The 21,557-nt window shown below is 42.6% G+C and overlaps 1 protein-coding gene across 2 annotated transcripts in view; it reads left to right on the top strand.

Annotated features, from left to right (window-relative positions):
* The window catches only part of CLSTN3 (calsyntenin 3), a 32,389-nt gene that overhangs the window by 2,476 nt on the left and 8,356 nt on the right, over positions 1 to 21,557 (top strand). Inside the window, exons 2-13 of one of the 2 annotated variants that reach the window (XM_063294655.1) lie at positions 2,806 to 2,928; positions 7,322 to 7,517; positions 8,289 to 8,497; positions 8,989 to 9,138; positions 12,605 to 12,790; positions 13,313 to 13,582; positions 16,777 to 16,889; positions 16,995 to 17,157; positions 18,017 to 18,073; positions 18,563 to 18,720; positions 18,901 to 19,049; positions 21,266 to 21,492. In XM_063294655.1, coding sequence (XP_063150725.1) covers positions 2,806 to 2,928; positions 7,322 to 7,517; positions 8,289 to 8,497; positions 8,989 to 9,138; positions 12,605 to 12,790; positions 13,313 to 13,582; positions 16,777 to 16,889; positions 16,995 to 17,157; positions 18,017 to 18,073; positions 18,563 to 18,720; positions 18,901 to 19,049; positions 21,266 to 21,492 — 2,001 coding nt within the window. The remainder of the gene's footprint in view (positions 1 to 2,805; positions 2,929 to 7,321; positions 7,518 to 8,288; positions 8,498 to 8,988; positions 9,139 to 12,604; positions 12,791 to 13,312; positions 13,583 to 16,776; positions 16,890 to 16,994; positions 17,158 to 18,016; positions 18,074 to 18,562; positions 18,721 to 18,900; positions 19,050 to 21,265; positions 21,493 to 21,557) is intronic. The other variant, XM_063294656.1, reaches the window with a different exon arrangement.

Genomic DNA, 21,557 nt, shown 5'->3' with positions numbered 1-21,557 from the left:
TGAGATACATCAAAGTACCTGAGCTGGAAAATCCAAATGGCCTTTTCTTCATGCTAAACACTGACCAGCCTACCAGGAAGATTACCCATATAAACCCTCCATGTTCTTCCACAGCAATTTCAAGGGGCCAAAACAGAGATAGATAGATAGATAGACAGACAGACAGACAGACAGACAGATCTGTGCCCAATATATCTGCCTCCACTCTGTCCTCTTTAAGCCCTTTTTCTGAGATAGTTTGCTTACCTTACAGGGTCTTTTCTGATGATGTCATCTGAGATTCTCATGGAGCTGGCCTCCTACTGTTGAGGGTCATTAATGTCAGTGGCAAATCAGAGATGGGGCTCTGCTGCACGGGCTGGTGCTTTATCCAAAGTTCCTAATAATCCCCTATCAAAAATATCCTTAAATTCTGAATGTCACCAAAGTGGTCATAGGATTGCTCAGTCGTGGATGAATGGAACACATTTCTATCTGGAGGATTAACGTGGATAGATGGGGGTTGTAACTAGGCCATTGTGATCTAATTCTAGAGACCCAGTTTACTGGGAATTGGTTAGTAAATTAACGATTTCCCCATCTCTCTCTCTCTCATCCCCATCTTCCATTTTCCCTGCCCTGGAGGTTGTGTGATGAAGATTAATTTGCTATTTCTGGGCTTGTGACATTTTTTGGAGCCTCCTGCTGGCTGCTGCCTCACTGTTGAGTCTGGACTGGCTCCAGCCAACAAGATTAGCATTTCAGGCTGTGAAGTGAGGCCAGAAGGAAAATAGCATATGCCGGGACAGAGCAGGGAAGACTGGGACTGGGAAGAACGCAGAGAGAGAGTGGAACTGAGGATGCTTGCGGGCAGTGAAACAGGTCCTTTTGGGTGTGAATGTTGGAAACCTGCTTTTTGCTTTTTTGCCTGAGGTTAATCTCATTTTCAGGATGAAAGAAAACTAAGTATCAGTGACTTCATTCCCTCATACTCACCTTTTGTTTCTCCTGCCAATCCTTCACTTCCCCCTGTTATGGCCTCTACTAAGGAAGTTCAGGTGGTTAGTTACTGGAGAGCAAAGGGCCTGTTGGCTTGTGAAAGGAACCAGCAGGAAATGCACATATCCTGATGGAACTTCCAAGGCGATGGTGATAAAGGTGTCTGTCAAAAGCTCTGTTTTTAGTGTTACTGTGTCAGAGCAAACAACTTGTGATTTTTTTTTTTTAGCTATCTTCTAATTTGACCTCCGCAGCTTATTTGTCTTAGCTGAACACTGGGTTAAAATGTACAATTTCTAAATATTTGCCAATCAGAAAGGGTTCAAGTTACAAGATTTATAGCATGTAGATACACTGAGCATTATGTACACTGAGCATTATGATTTTAACCTAGGCATTAATACTAATCTTATTATATTGATTTTAGTCTTTTGAAATACACTTTAAAAAAATAATTCAGAGAGAAAGCATATATGTATGTAAGTGCATGTCTGTGTGAAGCTAAAAAAAAACCCCAAGAATGTTTTTAAAATTACCTAGATTTTGAATAGTGTTGAACATTTGCCCTGTAAAATATTGTTAAATATGTTTTTAAAGAATTGACATTGTGACAGCGACATACAATCACCAGCTAATTCATAGGCAGTCTCTTTGCTTTTTAGCAATAATGTCCATTATAAGAACTCTACTCCACAATAAAAAAGAAGGCTGCTATTGTAAAATAATGTCAATCCCTTTAAGGAACATGTTGAGGAATTAAAGTACCTTCATAATCCCTTGATATGTCCCTGCCGGAGGGAGGAGGCCTTGGCTACTGAGAGGTCGGCAAGTGAAAATCTGCTATTGACATTGTTCCAATCTAGCTGAAAAGCTTCACTAAATAGCCCCACACTTTGCACTCTGGCAAATGGAAACCAGCAGGATTTAGGATGTGGCCAGGATGTACCACTCCTTTCTGGGTTGGATTATGATACATTTTTCTAATCCTTCCCGCGGGGGCCCAGGGTGGCATTATGTGACCTTCCTCTCCACTTAACCTCACCCAGACCCTGTGCATTAGCTTAAATCTCAGCAGCGAATTCTACTTTCTAGGCAGGGCCATTGTCACTGATGAGCATTAGTGTTCCAGTTAGGAGTTGCTTGGAAAAATCTTTCCTTGGTTTGCTCTAGCCCCTGCTGATAGATGACACTGTTGAAAAGTATGACACAGTAGTTCTTGGAACGGTTGATCATATTGGACTAGTAGAAACCCTCGTTCTGAGTCCCTGATCTGACTACAGTTGGGTTCCAATTGTTCCCAGTGAATACTGGCCCCAGTGCACATTCCCTGGACAAGCTGTGCACCATTTGCTGCCTCAGTTATTACTCAGGATATTGGAGGGCTGTATATGTTTTTCAAGTGTTTCCTCTGCTCATTCTGGGACAGAATAAAATGCCTCTCAAGAAAAAATAAATAAGAGGATTCACTGTTGCCAGTGAGAGAGCCAGTTTGGTCTAGTGGTTAAGGCAACGGGCTAGAAACCAGGAGATGGAGAGTTCTAGTCCCACTTTAGGCCTGAAAGCTGGCTGGGTGACCTTGGGCCAGTCACTCTCTCTCAGCCCAACTCACCTCACAGGGTGGTTGTTGCGGGGAAAAGAGGAGGAAAAGGAAGGAGTATTAGGTATGTTCGCTGCCTTGAGTTGTTTCTAAAATTAAGAAAGGCAGGATAGAAAATAAATAAATAAATAAATAACATGAGAGGCATTATAAATGTCATTTGGTAACAACTCAGAAGACATGGATTATCCTGCTGTTTACCATCCTTTTTGCACTCCCAATGCTCTTAGCCAACAAGCACAAGCCTTGGATTGAAGCTGAGTATCAAGGCATTGTCATGGAGAATGACAACACAGTCCTACTGAACCCTCCACTCTTTGCTCTGGACAAGGATGCACCATTGCGCTATGCAGGTACGTCACTGGCAGAGGTGCTCATATGGTTTTTATTAGCCAAGTTCAAGTACATAGTCAGAGTTTGTTTTAACCATGGTTTGAGGAATGACCTGTCTTATACACTGCACTAAAGCCTAAACCATAGTTTACAAACCTGAATGTATGGGTCCATGTACCAAGTCAAAGCCAAACAAAAATGCTGTGGTGAAGCATGTATGAATCCAGCCACTGTAGCTGCATACAGAAGGGTCAAATTCAATGTACAATTAAGCAATGAATTAGCTGGTGTGATTTTTTTTTTCATACTAAAGAATAGCCATAGGGAAGCCTGATCCAGATTAGCATTACAGTTTGGGTAGAGAGAAGAATTAGGCCACAATCATTGTGAGCTGAGGTATGCCAAGTTTCAGGGCTTGAGTCAAAATTTTAAGCTTTTATCTTTTTCCTCCTTGTTAGGGCTTTGGGAGAAGGAGTTAAATTTGAAGATAAGGACCAGAAGTGAAGAGTCTATTTATTTTCCTTTAGACTAAGTTCCAGGTTTTTCTACCCAGTTCAAACACCCCCTTTTATTTGGCAATTGTCCTGCCTCAAGCATTTTATGAGGAGACTAAATGTTATCTTTCATTTGTACTCTTCCTGTCTTTTTGTATCACTACTGTTATCTGTTTTTCTTACAAACCAAGCCAAACACCTAATTAACCCAGTTACTTAAGAAAGCTAGAATAGCCTCCATCTAGAAATACCCCTTAGTATCTCTTTCTGTCTGAGGCAGATTGAGAGTAAATCCATACAGATATAAGAAATCATTGATACATAGGGAGGAGGGCACTAATTCTGCATGAGACATCAGTTCGTTGGAGAGATTAAGGAAAGAAAGCCTTTAAGCCAGTGTTTCTTAATCTTGGCTACTTGAAGATGTGTGGACTTCAACTCCCAGAATTCCCCTGCCAGCAATTGTGGCTGGGGAATTCTGGGAATTGAAGTTCACACGTCTTCAAGTGGCCAAGGTTGAAAAACACTGCTCTAAGGCTTTGTGTTCATGGAGGCTAAAGGTTTCAGCATCTCATGGTCTGTGGATGGCTTACATTGGCCTGGCCCTCCAAGGACCATTGTCAAGTACCTCTGAGCATTAGCAGGGCATGTGTGCTGACAGTATTTCCTATCACTTTTTTCTTGCAACAGAGATTGCACACTGGTCCTCCAAACCTGTGAAGATTCTGCTACTGTTCCTCTAAAATATGTCAGCAGAGTTGTCTGCATTTCCTGCCAAAATGACTAATTCTTTTCCTAGGAAGTGCAAGAAAACTGCAGTTCAAGATAATTTGTGCAATATATAATCTAAATTCGCAGAGCAGAATCAATAAAAATGATGGACTAAGATGGATTAGTGAAATCACCTGGCAGCAAGGAATAAAACATCCATGAAGTTCTTATACCTTCTCATATATAGAAATCTCTGACAATGAGACTCGCCTCAGGAGCTCTATTCTGTGATGCTCCAGGGAAAGATCTCACATATTACTGCAGGCCCAAAGCTACAGTTTTAATGTAGGAATGTTCCAATGTGCTATGGTACCTTCCATAATATAAACAGTCTCCAAATATTACAACTTGGTGGTATATCCTAGTGGATACATAAAACCATCCCTGATCAAATCAGGGGCTGACAATAACAGTGAACCTCCTGACATGTGGCAGTGAACTCAATTTTTTCACCTTGACTACAGCTCTGTTTTCATCTCTGTAAAAGAAGCTTACTCTGTGTGTGAGTGCTATCTCTGCGTCCTAAGCCCATTGTCACTAAAATGACATTCCCCACACAGGACTTCCACATTTACAGCATGGATGTTTGCAGAAGCCTTTCATGTGTGATTATAAACATGCTGGTTTCCACACAAGCAGAAGGCTTGTATTATCGGGGTTGTTGCTCGAATGGAAACTAACACAGTACATACAAACACAAAGGCATTTCCCCTGCAGACAGTTGTGCCATGTAAATAGATGTTCTGAGGGAGCTGACATGATTTGAACAACATCTGCAGAGGCAGAGCTGATTGGGAATGTTTATAGCGAGTATTTCTCCTTTCTGAATGCTTGAATAGCACTTTCCAATTAACACCAACCGAAAGGCTTTATAAATGGTGTTGGGAGACATGATGTGCCAGAGGCCCGTTGATATAGAAAATAGCTCCACATAAAAGAGAGCTGCGTGGAGCACCTGCCTCATCATTTGTTTCATTTCTTTTATTTTACAAAGCATGTAAAACAGGAAACCTTCAAACAGAGGTTCCCAAGCATGCCTAGAATCCCTTGTTTTAAAAAAGAAACGTAATTAAAATGTAACAATAAAACATAGACAGCCAAGATTAATATTGAATGGGCAGAGGGTCGGAAATAAATTGAAACAATAAATAACAATGCTCCTCTATTGCAACACACAATATGTTAAAAGACCTGAGCAAATAAAGTCATCTTTGTCTGACACCAGAATAGCAATGGGTGTTAACATACTGTACCTTACAAGGAAGAGCCAGTAGCAGCTACTTGCTGTATTTGACCTCAGCATAAGAGGACACCTGAAGCAGGCCCTCTGGAGATGATCTTAGGGCAGTATTTCCTTACCTTGGCAACTTTCGGATAGCTGGATTCTGGGAGCTGAAATCCACATGTCTGGAAGTTGCCAAGATTGGGAAATTCTACCTTAAGCTAAAGGGTGGAACATATGGAAAAAGGCATTCTAGATACTGAAGCACCAGCTGGGTAAAATCCTGTATAGGTTCATGCCAGCTCCTTGAATTGGGACCAGAAATGGACCAAAAGCCAGTGAATTTCACGGAGCTGTTTTTGTGAAGGATAAGGGGATCATTTTCCCAGGCCCCACACATGGAGGGGCCCCCAACCAAAATTGGATTGAGCATTTGAAATTATTGTGCATATCCATATTTTAATTCCAACTATAGGAGGTATTTCTCTGGTTGGGTTTCCCACATATTCCCATTTCCTGGGCCGTAGACTTCAGTGACTAATGTTAATCTTGCGTGGGATGAAGTTTGTTTGTTTTATTTTATATGTGTATATGGCATTAGTGAAAATGCAGTTTTCTCAAAGCAGCTCACAAAATATTGCAACATCATAGTTTAATAAACTTAGATTAAGAGCAGCAGAGAATAAGCCACAATTATTAAGTTCACTTATTGTGCCATGTTTTAAACTGTGCCTAGATTCACATATCACATATAATTTGTTTGTTACTGGTTTAGCAGTGTGTGGACCCCATAATTATGACATACCATGATTGAATCAAATTATGCCTTAGTGCAGAGCATCTCAAATTGTGGGTTATAACCTAGCAGGGGGTCCCAAATGATTTAGAGGGGGATTGGAGCAATCTTGTTTACCCCAGGAAAGTAAAAGTGCTGTCAGTATTCATTCCTGCTTTGCCTAGGGACGGGATTGCTCAAATTCATTTAATATTGATGGATGTTGCCAACTGCATAGCTTGAGAAGTCCTGTTTTAGTGTGATGTGTGAACCAGATCTAGGTCATTGTCTTCTACTACCATGGGTGTAGATACAGTGATTGAAATAGCTTTCCATCCTCAGTCAGCAAGTTAACTTCAGATGAGTGGGCTTCCCAGGAACTGGTATTGAATAGCTTCATATGAATGACAGCAACAAGTAACTACAGAAGGAGGGAACTTCCAGTTCCCAGTAGGGGTGCCTCTTGTTAATTCTATTTCTGTGCTATTCAAGCCTACCAATGTCAGGAGACACCTTTGGCTTCCTTCCAACACTTGTCATCTATTGAAAGTTTGGTGATGAATGTTGGATACAGGTGGGAATCTTTCACCTGCCTTTGTAGGGTTTGAGTGGCCCAGAAGAGATAGTAATTGCGTACCTGCTGGGTATCTTACAGGACAGGATGAAACTCATATGGTACCTATGAGTATGTGGTACCTATTAAGGTTTCTAACCTATTTGTCTCCATTCATTTGAAAAACATAGAAAAAGAACATCTTGGTTGGGAATGGAAATTATAATGAAACTAAGAAAGAACACTTTTGTCTTTAATAATCAAATCCCAACATCTTGTAAGGTTGATGTCAGTTTGGACTTTCAAAAAGGTAGGGGAAAATCTAGCAGCATATTTTCCAAAATATGAGAGAATGTGATTGGCACAGGATGCCTTGCAAAGACAGTATATGTGGTGGGAATCATTCAAAAGCAATCTGTCCCAGCCTCTCAGAGTTTGAAAAGACTTTTGTTTGAGAAAGCTGCCAGCTTACTTCATGCCAATGAAGAGGGTAGAGAGAAGGACAGAACAGAAAATAGAAATTTTTTCCTTCCTATATTTCCTTTTTTCTTAAAATCTCCTTTTTTCTTCTTTGTATTACTTGCTTTTGGGAAACCAGGTGAGATATGTGGATTCCGGATCCATGGGGCAGGAGTGCCTTTTGAAGCAGTGATCCTTGACAAAGCAACAGGCGAGGGGTTGATCCGGGCTAAAGAGCCGGTGGATTGTGAAGCTCATAAAGAACACACTTTCACCATCCAGGCCTATGACTGTGGTGAAGGTCCTGATGGTGCCAACACCAAGAAGTCCCACAAGTAAGACTGAAGGCTTATTGGATTCAGAGTGCTGGAATGATTTCTCCCTGAACCTGCTAAGTCTCTTGGGGAATGCTAGTGGGAGAACTGGCCGACATTCAGGAAGTGGGTGGAATTGCTCATTGGCTTGCAATGAGATATTTAAGAGTCTCTTGCATTTAATTCTGGGTTTCTTTCCTACTGCTCAAATTAGCTGATGTAACATAATGTGTAGATCCATAGAACCTAGTGTTTAATTTAAAATGCTTCTCTCAAAACAATTCAAAGCTTATGGAGAATCAGTCGTCAGCTAAGCAAAGGCCTTACCCATGTCTTCCACATTCATTTCAATAAGGGAGTGGAAGACTTGCAAACCAGAAGGGGTGCTAGCAGTGAAAGGGCTTGATTCCTCCTATGCTTGTTATTTTCTTCTTGAAAAGTCCACTCCAAGACAGGTTTTCCCCTAGTTTGACTACCTTCAAAGCTTTGCTTGGAAAATATAAACCTTGCCGGAAAAGTAATTCTCTTGCTGCGGAGGGCAGGCCTCAAAGCTGTCTTCTCAGGAAACATTCGCTAGCGTTATGGCAAGAATGTAGGGGCCTCCTGAGGAACCCTTATAGGAGTCTTGTGAAGTACAGTAGGTGAGCTTTGTAACAGTCTGGTGAGGTAAATCACTGCAATAGTATTCTAGTGTGCAGAGGTGCGGGGAGGGGCTGAGAAAGCCTGGCCTCTCTCTCCTTTAAGAAAGAGTTTCTGGATGCTGTTGCTTACTACCCCCCTTCCTCCACTCAGGGCCACAGTGCACGTGCGGGTGAACGATGTCAACGAGTTTGCTCCGGTCTTTGTGGATAAGCTTTATCGTGTGGCAGTGACGGAAGGGAAGCTCTACGATCGCATCCTGAGGGTGGAAGCTATTGATGGTGACTGCTCCCCTCAGTACAGCCAGATCTGCTACTATGAGATCTTGACTCCTAATGTCCCCTTCCTGATTGACAATGACGGTGAGCACCTGAATTACTTTCTGGATGTTGAACTGGCCCAGATCTTGGGAAGCAGCTTCAGTCACAGCTACGGAACAAGGCTATGTAAAGCATACACACTCATGAATGACGGAGTTGCTTGGGGCCTTCTTTTTTCCTTAAAGGTGGAAATAAAGTTGTTTGGGAGTCACACTAAGGTTTCAGATGTGTTTGAGGTTTTTTTTTTTTTTTTTTAATGGAGAAGCATCTGCAGGAAGTTGTGGCTTCAGAGGCAGATGTAATGCTGTTCTCATTCTCTCTCCCTCTCTCTCCTGCCTCCCACAGACTAAATCCACTTGCTCACATATACATATAACTTAAAAGAACAGTTTTCGGTTGTGCTTTCAACACGAAGTTATTTTTCTGTGGTTTTTGCCTTTTTGTGCTCCCTTACCTACCCTCTGCTTTTCCTCTTCTGCCTTCCTGTGCTGTCCTTGGGTCCTGTAACGCTGGGGTCGTGCTGTTTCTACCAGGGAACATTGAGAACACAGAGAAACTGCAGTACAGTGGCGAGCGCCTGTATAAGTTCACAGTGACAGCGTATGACTGTGGCAAGAAGCGAGCCTCTGATGATGCTGAGGTCGAAATTCAGGTGAAGCCCACCTGTAAACCTAGTTGGCAAGGTAGGAAGTTCTTTTCACATGCATGTACATTCCCCATTTTTCCTTGGGGAAAATAAATTGACTACATGTTTCAATCTTAATAAAATGTAGGGTGTAAATGCTTTGGAAGAGAGTCCAAAATACTCTGTACTTATCATGTAGGTTGCTAGCAAATCAAAAGTATCAGAATTTGATGCTACTGCTGGTGGTGCCATAGATATTTTAAATGGTGCAGCTTTGTTTTATTCTTAAGTCAACTTTTGTCCATTTGTTTAATAAGCAGAATCTCCCTTTTGCTTTATTCAGGGGACGCATGACCCATGTAAAAGGGTTGTAAAGAAGGGGCATGTTTTGAGTTTTCAGTGGGGAGGGCACTTATTCAAGTTTAAATTGCATAGAATGTGCTTTTTAAAATTATTTCTTTAAAAAAATCTTAATAACAAGCACTAAAGAGAATTTTAGGTCTCCTTAGTGGGACTGACATATCTCAGTGGCTGCCTAGGACATTTTTATACATAAGGTTGAGCAGGAAATGTCTCTGTACCAAGATACATAGTATCAAAACCTAGCCAAGTTGTTTTGAAAGTATCACTTTGTATCTTAACAGTAAAAATACTCTACAGGTAGTCCTCAATTAACGACCACTCGTTCAGTGATCATTCAAAGTTACGACGGCGCTAAACAAGTGATACTTATGACTGGTCCTCGAAGTTCCGGCCGTCCTAGCACCCCCACAAGCACGATTGTGATTCAGGCACTTGGCAACCGGCTTGCACTTAACAATGGTTGCAGCATCCCGCAGTGATGTGATCACCATTTGCAACCATTCCTGCCAGCTTCCCCCAAGCAAAATCAATGGGGAAGCCAGAAGGGAAGGTTGCAAGCTGCTCCTGAAGGCGCTCTTGCTCCCGCTGCTTTTTCTCCTGAGGAGCTCGGCTATGGAGTACAAGATCCCTGGGATCTTGTACTCCGTAGCACATGAACACCTGCAGCAACACCCTGCCCACACTCTGTAGTGTATGCCTGCCCATCCGCACTTGCCCAGCGTTGCAGCAGCCACCAGCGCGTCCTCTCACATCCAGCAGCAGCCACCCCCCACCTGGCTGTGCTCATGCTATGCCGCAGCAGCCACTTAGCCACCATCATCCTCCTTGCAAGCTGCCCGCGACTTGCAACTTCCTGCCAGCTTCCCCACTGACTTTGCTGGTTGGAAGCTGGCAGGAAGTTGTGAGGAGCTCCTCACTTAAGGGTGGCAACAGGGACTGCCTGGATTTCTGTCGCTAAACGATGTGGTCACGTAATGTTGTGCTTTACGACCACATTGCTTAGCAATGGAAATTCCGGTCCCAATTACTGATGTTAAGCGAGGAGTACTTGTAATAACAAATTAAATAATTAACTATTTGCTGACCTTTCACGATACTGAGAATTTGCTCTAGCATCTTATGAAACATTTTAAGAGAGGATTAAATTAAAATTTTTGGATTTAGAACCAGCACTTGAAGTGGAAGTTCTATAAAACCTCTGTGGGTAGTCTGGTCAAATGTATTCATTGCATAAATTTAACACAATTTTATAACTGATTCAATCCCATCCTCATAAAAAAAAGATTCTAAAAAGATTATGTATACATAATATGTATTATGTATACATGGCAACAAGGTAAGTCCTTCATTTTAGACAAAGAACACTTCTTTATCTAGTCTCAGTAATTGTTTTACTTAGTGTTAGGTAGAATTTAAATAAAATGTCCTGCAGTTAAACCCAGAAGCCTTTGGTCTTTGCTGAATCTCATTCCTGTTCTTCTGAAATCTAAAATGGCACTGCTGATTTTCATGCTTGGGGTCATGGGGTCATGCATTCCATTATGGGAAACTGCTGTTTCCAGTCTGAGCTAAGTCCAATATATCAAATTGAATCACTGATATGAAGTGAATAAGGTGGTCATCACAGGGCTATGAATTATTTTAAGTGGTTGTTGTAGAATGTTTTAATTGTTGGTTTTATTTTTATTTATTTATTTTCTATCCTGCCTTTATTATTTTTATAAATAACTCAAGGTGGCGAACATACCTAATACTCCTTTTTCCTCCTATTTTCCCCACAACAACCACCCTGTGAGGTGAGTTGGGCTGAGAGAGTGGGACTGGCCTAAGTTCACCCAGCCGGCTTTCATGCCTGAGGCAGGACTAGAACTCTCCATCTCCTGGTTTCTAGCCCATTGCCTTAACCACTAGACCAAACTGGTTATTGTATACCACCTAGGGTCACTCTGTGTGAGATGGCTGGCCATATAAATTTGATAAATAAATAAATAAATTTTTGCATTCCAGCAAGAGACTTGTTTAACAGTAATGGAAAGTACCCCATATTTCACATTGATGCTTACATCTTCACAGCTGCCCTTGGTCCACCTCAGACCAACTATATACACCGATCTCAACAGAATAATCTTAATTCTGTAAGCTGCCCAGAGTCACCGTGTGTGAGTTGGGTGGCCTTTTAAATTTGTTTAATAAATAAATAAATTAAAAATAAGGTCTGTCAATGAACAATAGATAGAGTATTGGTCTTTTAATATTCATCTCTTAATCACAAGGATTCACATAGCATTTAACAATACAGCGTGTCAACTAACAGCATAAGATTTAAAATATTAGCAAATGAAATTATCAGCAATTGAACAGATCAAATAGAAGAGCACCCTCAAATCATATGAAGTGTTCCAGATTTTTTTAGAAAGCCAACAAAAAGGAAGGTTAATGGAGATAGAACAAAAGATGAGGAAGCATCACATGTCCTGGGAGGCTGGTAAAAGGAAAGGCTTCTACGTCTCTCTATACCTTCCACCCACACTGAGAAGAAGAAATGTGAGGCTAGAGGAATTCTAATTCCTAACGCTGCCCCAGGGGAAAAAAAATCTCCCTTTTAAAGAAGCAATATTCCTTGCTGCCACCCATAGCAGTAAACCCAGGTGCCAATTCTGCCCCTAAATCTACTCTAGCAAACTATGATTAGTAAAATTTAGTGGGAGGCTAAAGTAACCCCAACCCTGTTAGTGCCTGAACCCAGAAAAGGTTGGTCCTGTGCTGCCACCTGCCCTGATACAAACCTTTTGACCATCTTCTAAAATATGCCATAAATGAATTAAAACTTTGCAACACTGGTATGTTCTAATGTCCTTGTAACACTCGGTCAGAAGATTGACACTTGAATATTGTGTCTTTATTGCCAGCAGAAAAATCCTTCCTCTAATACACAGATGAACTCTATAATCCCTAAATGGAACGGAAATTGCCACATCACCCATGTTACCTCAGCTTCCTAGGGGGAAGAGCAGGTGAAATGTAGTCTGTATGTAATTAAAATAGTGATGGATTGATTTGCTGCAAAACCCTGAGGGAAGCTAGGAGGTTTGTCTAGGCTGAAATAGCTGGCAGAGGAAAATCTCTAGTACCATGTCCTAACATGATTTAATCTGCAACAGGTTGGAATAAGAGAATTGAATACATTCCTGGAACAGGCAGCCTTGCTCTTTTTCCCAGCATCCATTTGGAGACATGTGATGAGCCCCTATGGAACATCCAAGCTACTGTAGAGTTGCAGACAAATCATGTGGCCAAAGGTTGTGATCGGGACAATTACTCTGAGAAGTCTCTGCGTAAACTCTGTGGTGTGTATTCTCTTCATATCCAGTTATATTTGGAGGAGAAACACTGGGGGCAGGAGCGGGGGGGATGGACAGAAATGTATTCTAAAAGAACCTTTGCCTAAATTATGTCAACCACCTCAAGGGTAGGCGATGAGTCAAGGCATCCACAGTGTTTCACCCAAAAGTCTGGGGATAGAGTTTCTAAACTTTGGATAGTCAGAAGGACAGATTTGGGGCACTGTTAAAAGTGATGGACATAAGATTTGAGACATGGATCACAACCTATTGGGAGGTTCCTCTGTACAAATCCAACTGAAAGTAATGGGAGATGCATATGTGCTGTGGGGATTACTTTCTGCCACTGCTGTAATTTCATAGGGAACGGGAGAACGGGAGTTGCCTCATATTAATTAGTACAAGGAGGTAGGAAGCTATGTAGATTTTCCACCTTAAGAACCAAAATCTCATGCCAGCCTTATCCCAAAGGAAGGGCACCTTTCAATGGATCTTCTCTATTCTGAGTCTCCTCTCTTGCCCCTACAGGTGCTGCTAGAGGTGAGGTAGACCTGCTGCCAGTCCCAGGTCCCATGGCCAACTGGACAGCACGCCTTTCAGTCCATTATAGCCAGGACAGCAGTCTCATCTATTGGTTCAATGGCAGTCAGGCAACCCAGGTGCCCATGGGCAGTGGAACAGGAGCTCTTGAAGGACTGAGTGACCATTTCACCTTGTCCCTGTGGATGAAACATGGGGTGATGCCAAACAAGGGCAAGAAGGAGGAGGAAACTATCATCTGCAGCACCATGCGGAGTGGTAAGACTCTTTTATTGACCTCGCAAACATCAGAATAGATTACATGGTAGGTCAGATAGTTTGGGGGCATGGGCTATAAACCTGTTGGACATTGTATAATCCCATTGAAGTGAGAACTTTAAGTCTAGAACTGCCTCATGTTTCCACAGTACAGTACACTAACTTCTCTATTTACTCACTTAAGGATGTTGGGGGAACAGGGCCATAGAAAGTAATCAGCCTTTTTGGCTCATTGATGGATCCAACATAGGCAAATATATTGAAATAATGAATCTTGGCCATACTGTGAGACTATTTATTGACATATACCCTAATTTTTATCTATATTGATATAAAGGTTGTTATTTAGATGTAATAGTAGAAATGTACAAGGTCATTCTATGGATATTTTACATCATTTGCATCATTACATAATTTGCGTAAAAACATCAATTAGCCAATGATAGAAATTATGTCAGTGACAGACATTTGGGTTTAACAGACAGTCAGATTTAACAGACAACTTCCCCGTCACAAATGGTCTGTTAAATTGTAAGTTACTGTAGCTTTCATTATTCTTAGTTCAAGTTGTTTAAAGCCTTTTACTGAAGTGGCGGCTTCATTGGAGGGAACTTCTAGATAACCCCCCTTTTCCCAAAGTGCTGATCTCCCTTGAAAACTCACCTCTGCTCTGCAATAAAACCAGTTGTGGCTGTTGGCACGGTTCCCAGCGCTTTGGCACAAATGATAATGTTGGCAGAGTGCTGCACAATACCTTCTCTTTGCTGCTGTGGCATCCAGTAGGAACCCAGGAGGTGTGAATTCCTCCCCAACCCTTTCAAGCTACTGATTCTCTCCCTACTACAGAGAGGTTGTAGCTAAGTGAGGCTTTGGAATGACCTCAATTGACATAAGTGAATGCATTTTAATACCTTATTGCTAGGAGGAAGGAGCGTGGGGATAATGCATTCATTCTCAATGCTGTAGTGCCTCCTTAGAGTGTTAAAATAGACTTTAAAATAGTCTCCGCTAACAATGAACGCTAATTGCACTTTACAAGTAAATGAAGCATGTGTGTCAGTATGTGGGTTAAAGCATCTTGGGGCTGCAGGCCCACAGGGCAGTGTCTTTGATCCCTTTTAAGACTTGGTCCCACTTATCTCTGTCTCATGTGTCCAAAATTAGTTTGGTCTTCAGATCAAAATGGGTTTCCCACTTCAGATAACCACTTCTTGGTTATCATGTCTAAATTCACAACATATGGATATGAAACCACATCTCTTAATGAAAGTGGATCAGGAAATTAAATTCAATCTTCAGGAGGATTATCTTCTATAGGTTTTCAGTACAAGTGCATAATTGTGAAATGTGCACAGCAGAACAAGATTAAAAGAGCCACTTGTTAACTTGTCTTTGTGAACATTCAGACCTCTTCCCTGATAACCAAGCACAGGCACTTTTTTTTATACACTGGTTGCTTGCTTGCTTTTTTGACATGTTGCTATGCCAGAAATGAGTGATGTCAATAGAAAAAACAATAGGCAGACTAGAATTTATTTGTGGTAGTGACTTTAGAGCAGGTCAGGTGTCTAAATTGATTCAAATGAAAGGTTGCCAGACCTAGTAGATGCTGGAAGGAGAGTTGAGGTTGAAATCCTCTTTCTCAATCTCATACTCCCTCTACCTGAAGGGAAGGGAATATTCCCTAATATTGTGAAAATGAATGATCTCCAAGGAGATCAGATTTCAACATTACTCAGGTCAAAAAGGGATGCAAGTAATACTGTTCTGCTCATACACCAATCACCAGCAGAACTTTCAGCTTTCCCTTGTCCTCTTACATGTTGCTGAAGATTATTCTTTGCTGTACTTTGTAGTTAAATATCTTTTTCTGCTGCTGGAACAGGCAGGCTGGACTGTTGGATGGATCTGATGGCATTACTGAGCCATTTGGGTCTTTCTGCTTGAAAGCCAAATTTCTCCACCACTTTGGCTTATCATGAATGCAAATATGGTCAGTCTATACTTATATTGACCACTAGGAGGCAATTAGTGACCAGTTTCATCCTGTTTGGGATTCTGTACACACAGAGAGATATATGTTACATATGTCATCCCCTCATGTATGAGGTTTGACGTGGCTTCCAACACCCTTCATAGTTTTACATGATGTATGAAGTTGTACGACAAATAGGCCCAAATAGGCCCAAACAGAATTAAACTGGTCATGTACTGCCTCCTAGTAATGAATATAAGTAAAAACACCACATAGGATATGTGAAAGGTGAAAGGTCCCCTGTGCAAGCACCGAGTCATGTCTGACCCTTTGGAGGGATGCTGCTTTCGCGATGTTTTCTTGGCAGACATTTGCCATTGCCTTCCCCACCTCAGAAGGATGGAAGGCTGTGTTGACCTGAGCTGCCTACCCGAGAGTCCAGCTTCCGCTGGGATCGAATTCAGGTTGTGGGGAGAGTTTCAGTTGCAATACTGCCACCTACCACTCTGTGCCACGCGAGGCACCACACGAGGCACAGGTATATAGGATATACATTGTATAAAAATAGAAAAATTCCCCTCCCCTCATGAGGCCATGACATATGTAACATCCATATCTTTCTGGCTGGAGAGCTTAAGAAAAAAAGAAGGTGGACTATATATACCATTCTAAAGATAACCTTTATATACAGTATGTCTTCCTGCAATGTCACAGAGCACCAGGGCTTGGATCGCTCCTAAAGCTAATGCACTATGTATCTAAAGTTTAACCGCCCGTGAGTTCAATTCCCAGTAAAGGGTTTGAACCCCACAGAAAAATTTGTGTCTGTGAGTGTCTGGTGAGTCCCAAATAGGACAAAAGAGGTCGTGCACTGCCTACTGGTGGTCAATATAAGTAAAACCCCACATGATAAAAAATAGAGAAATTTCCCTGCTCCCATTAAGAGGGAGAGGTGGAAGTCATGTAAAGCCTTGCACATGGGGACATGACATATATAACATCTGGTTTGAGAGCTTAAGGAAAAGGAAGGTGGACTGTATATACCATTCCAAAAATTGCCGATCTCTGTTATATTGGGCTCAAGTAGCAGATGCCAGCGTCTGTCCCTGGCAAATAAGGAGAACTAGAATCAGTGACAGTGCAAATAATCTCAGTGAACTGGAACCAGCAGATCACAATTTTGCCAATTCCGCTGATGTCCCTTTCTCTCTACCTGCAGAAGATGGGTACTCCCATTATTCCTTAACTGTGCACGGCTGCCGCATAGCTTTCCTATACTGGCCATTGCTGGAGAGTGCGAGACCTGTCAAGTTCCTCTGGAAACTGGAGCAGGTGAGAAGACAGCTGCTTGCTTGTTGTGCTCCCCCACTTTCTCCATGGCCCTCTTTGCTTGCTTGCACCAGGCTCACAGGCGTCTGTCCTTTTTTCCGGCCGCAGGTCTGTGATGACGAGTGGCACCATTATGCTCTGAATCTGGAGTTCCCCACAGTTACCCTTTACGTGGATGGCGTCTCCTATGACCCTGCTCTGATCCATGACAATGGCCTCGTCCACCCACCACGACGTGAATCTTCCCTTGTGATCGGAGCTTGTTGGGCTGGTGAGTATGTGCCATAAATCGCAGAACTAAAAAGCTGCCAGGAGGAGTGACAGATGCAGAATAAAACGAACAAACAAACACCTCCAGGAAAGAAGCAACTACACAGAAACTTTTGCAAAAAAAAAAAAAAAAGTGCAATGCTGACTCCATTAACAAACCTAAATATGTTTGTCCAGTTAACAGCATAAACTACACTATGAATAGTTTTGCTAAGGATTAGTACATCCAATAGTTTTACATTAATATGTGTCTATTGGGTTTTTTTAGTACAAAATTAATAGAAATATTCCCAGGGACGGAGCTGGATAAAGGGATGGTGGTGGTTAGGTTTCCAGTTTTGTTTTATTTTGTTTTTAGATCAAGGAAGGCTTAATTCCAGCAGATAATTTAGTGAAATGGTCTCAGTAGGAATACCAGTATCATTCAAGCCCAACCCCAGAAGCGACTGTAATCTGGCTGACCACGGTTTAGGTCCATTCCAGGCAGAAAGTTTGTTTTAGCCAATTTAGGGGCATATCTAGGTCCAATTTGGCTGTCAAGGAATGGAAACAAGTGGTGTTGTGTTTGCAGAAAGGAGTTTCAGGTTTCCAGAAACCTAGCTTGGAAGTAGAAAGCTTTGGAAAGATTTCATGGTCTCTCCCCACTGACCCACTCAAATTTCCAGCACCACCTGGTGCCCCTGATTAAGTTTAGTGGTTTAGAAGTGGCAAGTCTCACTTCTCAGGTCTCCAGACCTCAAACGGTGGTCCCAATGCTCAGCTAGCTCCTGGTTCAGTGAGATGCTAAGTCCTCCTTGGTCAGAGCTAACCCTCACAGGATGACTCTCGTTCAGTGTTTTGATTTTTTTTTCCTTGTGCAGAGGAGAGAAACAAGGAAAAAATCAAAGGGAATGAGAACTCCACTGATTTGAGACAAGGTACATGACATCCCTTGGGTCACCAGGCATGGCTCTCATCTCTCTTCGTGCATGAGATTTCCCTTCCCTACTACCTTGTCCTTCCCTTCATGCCTGGGAAGAAAGTCTTGGCACCAGGATAACCTAGCAGTGTAGCAGCCTGGTGGTTTGTGGCTTGTGAGAGGGACTGAAGCTGGGACAGAACACAGTTAATATCTTCACTGAAGCAGATCTGCACAGAGTTAGGGTTCACTCTACGAATTGGTGTTAAGAGGCGAGATACCTTTGGGGAATTGATTCTTCTCTGAAAGCACCAGGAGAAAACAGGCGCTGCGCACTGCGCCACCCCCAACGTCTATGCTGCAGTGGCTCTGCTTCTCAGCTGGCTGCGTATCCAAGACTCTTTTCCCCCCTCACCGCCTCTCTCCCCATGCTTCCGCCCGTTCTCTTCTCTTTTCCCCGTCTCTCCACCTGTCTCTCACACCACCCCTCCTCCTGTATCCCCCTTAGGAGACTCTCTGCCGATCCATCACTTCTTCCATGGTTATCTGGCTGGCTTCACTATTCGCCCTGGCAGCCTTGAGAGCCGGGAGGTGATAGAGTGTCTGTATGCCTGTCGTGAAGGGCTGGACTACAGCGACTTTGACAGCCTTGGCAAAGGGATGAAGGTATACCTTCCCCTGCCTTCTGATGGCATGATCTTCCTTCCTGCCCTGTTAGCACCTCGGCTTGGCTTCCCGGATCGCGCCTGCTCCTGCCCACCACAGAGTCTCCTCGTGTCTCTCGACAGCAACCCTTAATACATCCAGGGAAGCTGCCTCACAGCCACCTGCCTTTCCTCCCCACAGGTTCATGTCAACCCCTCTCAGTCCCTTCTGACCTTGGAGGGGGATGATGTGGAAACTTTCAACCGTGCAATTCAGCACGTGGCCTATATGAATTCCCTGCGCTTTGCTACACCTGGAGTCCGACCTCTCAAACTTACCACGGCTGTCAAGTAAGTAAGACGACTGAAGCTGTGCAATAGCCTCCCTGCAGCTGTAGCTGTTGTTCATATTTTGGAGCAGATACTGTTCTGTCATCCAGATGGTTAATTTACTTATTTGCTCAATGCTTGCAGTGTGCATGTGCTTTACAGGGGCAACTGGAACTTTTCAGGGTGAGGAAAGGGTGGGGGTAGGGGGAGAAGATGGAAGCAAAGGGAAAGCAAATCCTTTGGTAATGATTTCTTTATGGAGGGTGAAAAAATTATGCACTAGCAGGAGAAATTAAAAAGTTCAAAGTCTTTCATATATGATCGTTTGTTCTTCTTAGAACATCGATGAAGAATGTGAGTTCCGTATTCCCTCTGTGTTAGATACATGTCAGTGATTTGCCAGAATAATGAGATTCTGGAAATTGATTTGGTTTCAGTCCAAAGCCTCTGGATGACTGGGTGGAGGACCAGATGGTAGGACTTAGCCCTTTCCCTATGTCTTATTTTCTTGAGGGTTGGTAAGATTTCATTTGGGAAAATAGGGGGAAAAAAGGATGGGGGTGTTTCCCTGGCCTAAATCCTAATCCCAAAACTGTTGTTTTGAACAGCTAAAAGGTAACAGCCAAGGCTCTAAAGGTTAGGTTCATGGTACAAATGAGAATCAAACCAAGGACTGTTTATTTGTGTGTTTCCTTATTTGTGTCTGGGTTGAGAGGGAGTGACTGGCCCAAAGTCTCCCAGCCAGCTTTCATGCCTAAGGTGGGGCTAGAACTCACCATCTCCTGGTTTCTAGCCCAGCACCTTCGCCACTACACCAAACTGTCTCTCTTGATCAGGAATGCAAAAAAGATTTCAGATGACAACGAAGTATGAAAGTATTGAATTTATGCTGAACTAGCAGAAGCGGAAGAGAGAGAGCCAATCTGGTGTAGTGGTTAAGGCATCAGGCTAGAAACTGGGAGACTGTGACTTCTAGTCCCGCCTTAGGCACAAAGCCAGCTGGGTGACCTTGTGCCAATCACTCCTTCTTAGCCCTGGGAAGGAGGCAATGGCAAACCACTTCCAAAAAACCTTGCCAAGAAAATTTCAGGGACTTGTCCAGGCAGTCTCCCAGAATCAGACACAATTGAATGGATATAAACAAACAAAGAAAAAAAAGGCAGAAGAGAAGATAGGCCAATAAAAGTTTCACTTTGTTTTGTCTTCTCCTTCTTCTCCTTCTCCTTCTCCTTCTCCTTCCTTGACTGATAGCTCTAGCTCTTATGCAAATCATCTAAACAAAAAATCAGAACCATTCTCTCTACTGGAGGGGAATATGTGTTATGGCAATGATATCACAAACACAATTGTGTGGTTCTTTTTCTCTGCCAGATAGAATATGCAGCAGCTACTGGTACTTGCCCTGGGACTGAGCAGGACATTCGGGTCTCGGTCATTGGCAAGGGAGCCAAGGTGCTGTTGCTAAACTGTCAGGCAAAAACACCAGCTCAGGAAGATTAGCCCAGATCAAAGTAGATATAAATGCTTGCTTATGTATAATCACTTCATCTTGCATTCCAAAAAACCTGATCTATTTGGATTATAAAACACCTGTATACAAAAATTGTTTAAAAAGCAGGAGAAAAGCATGCAAATATATAATTAAACTAGACAACCCATGACCCATTGGGTCATCCTTTTAGAGATATTTCCTTACCTAAACAGAGAAACAGAATGACTGCAGGCAAGCAAAAAAGCAGAGGGAGCAGGAACGACATCCGATTTCCTACTGGCTTCCCCATTGACTTTGCTTGTGGGAAGCTGGTAGGGAGCATTGGAAATCACTCCTCCTCTTCCTTGGCTAAATCCTGGATTTTGGATGCATTCTTTAAGTTAGCCCATTTGAGGTACATTGATTCAAAAATTGTTGCCCTATGATGCACCGTTTTGCCCAGTTGAAGGTTACAAACAGACAAACATTGAGAGTTTTAGCAGTATATAGAGTATAAGTAACAGGAGTCAGCAGGCCAAACTGTGAGATCTACCTATCTGGTAGCTTTCCCTTTGTTTTTAGGCTGCTCTCTCTCTCTTTCTTTATATTTTAACATGAATTTGTTTTTGATTTAGGTTTGATTTAGGCAGGCTGGGATATAGACTTTCTTTTAAAATAAACAGCCATACACACAACTTGGATCACAGTCGCCCTTGGCACAGAATGAGGCAAGGAGGATCTCAGAGATTCTTTCTTTTCCTCTTAGGTGCTTTAGTGAAGAATCCTGTGTCTCCATATCAGATGTGGAAGGCTATGTGGTTGTGCTTCAGCCAGATGCTCCGCAGATCTCACTGCGTGGCAGTTCTCACTTTGCCCGGCCTGCTTCTGACTTTGAAGGTGCTGAGGGAGTCCTCCTTTTTCCCGACCTCCAGATTTCTTGCTCCATTTCACACCAGGTGGAGGCCAAGAAAGATGAGAGCTGGCATGGCACAGGTGAGTTGAGTCTTCTGACACAGATGCTGTGGGACATGGCAGGGCAAGGAAGAACCAGGCACTAG

Source organism: Candoia aspera, chromosome 2 (genome assembly GCF_035149785.1).
Source record: "Candoia aspera isolate rCanAsp1 chromosome 2, rCanAsp1.hap2, whole genome shotgun sequence".
Taxonomy (NCBI): Eukaryota; Metazoa; Chordata; class Lepidosauria; order Squamata; family Boidae; genus Candoia; species Candoia aspera.
Note: the sequence above shows the minus strand (reverse complement) of the source record. Positions and strands in the feature narration are given on the sequence as shown.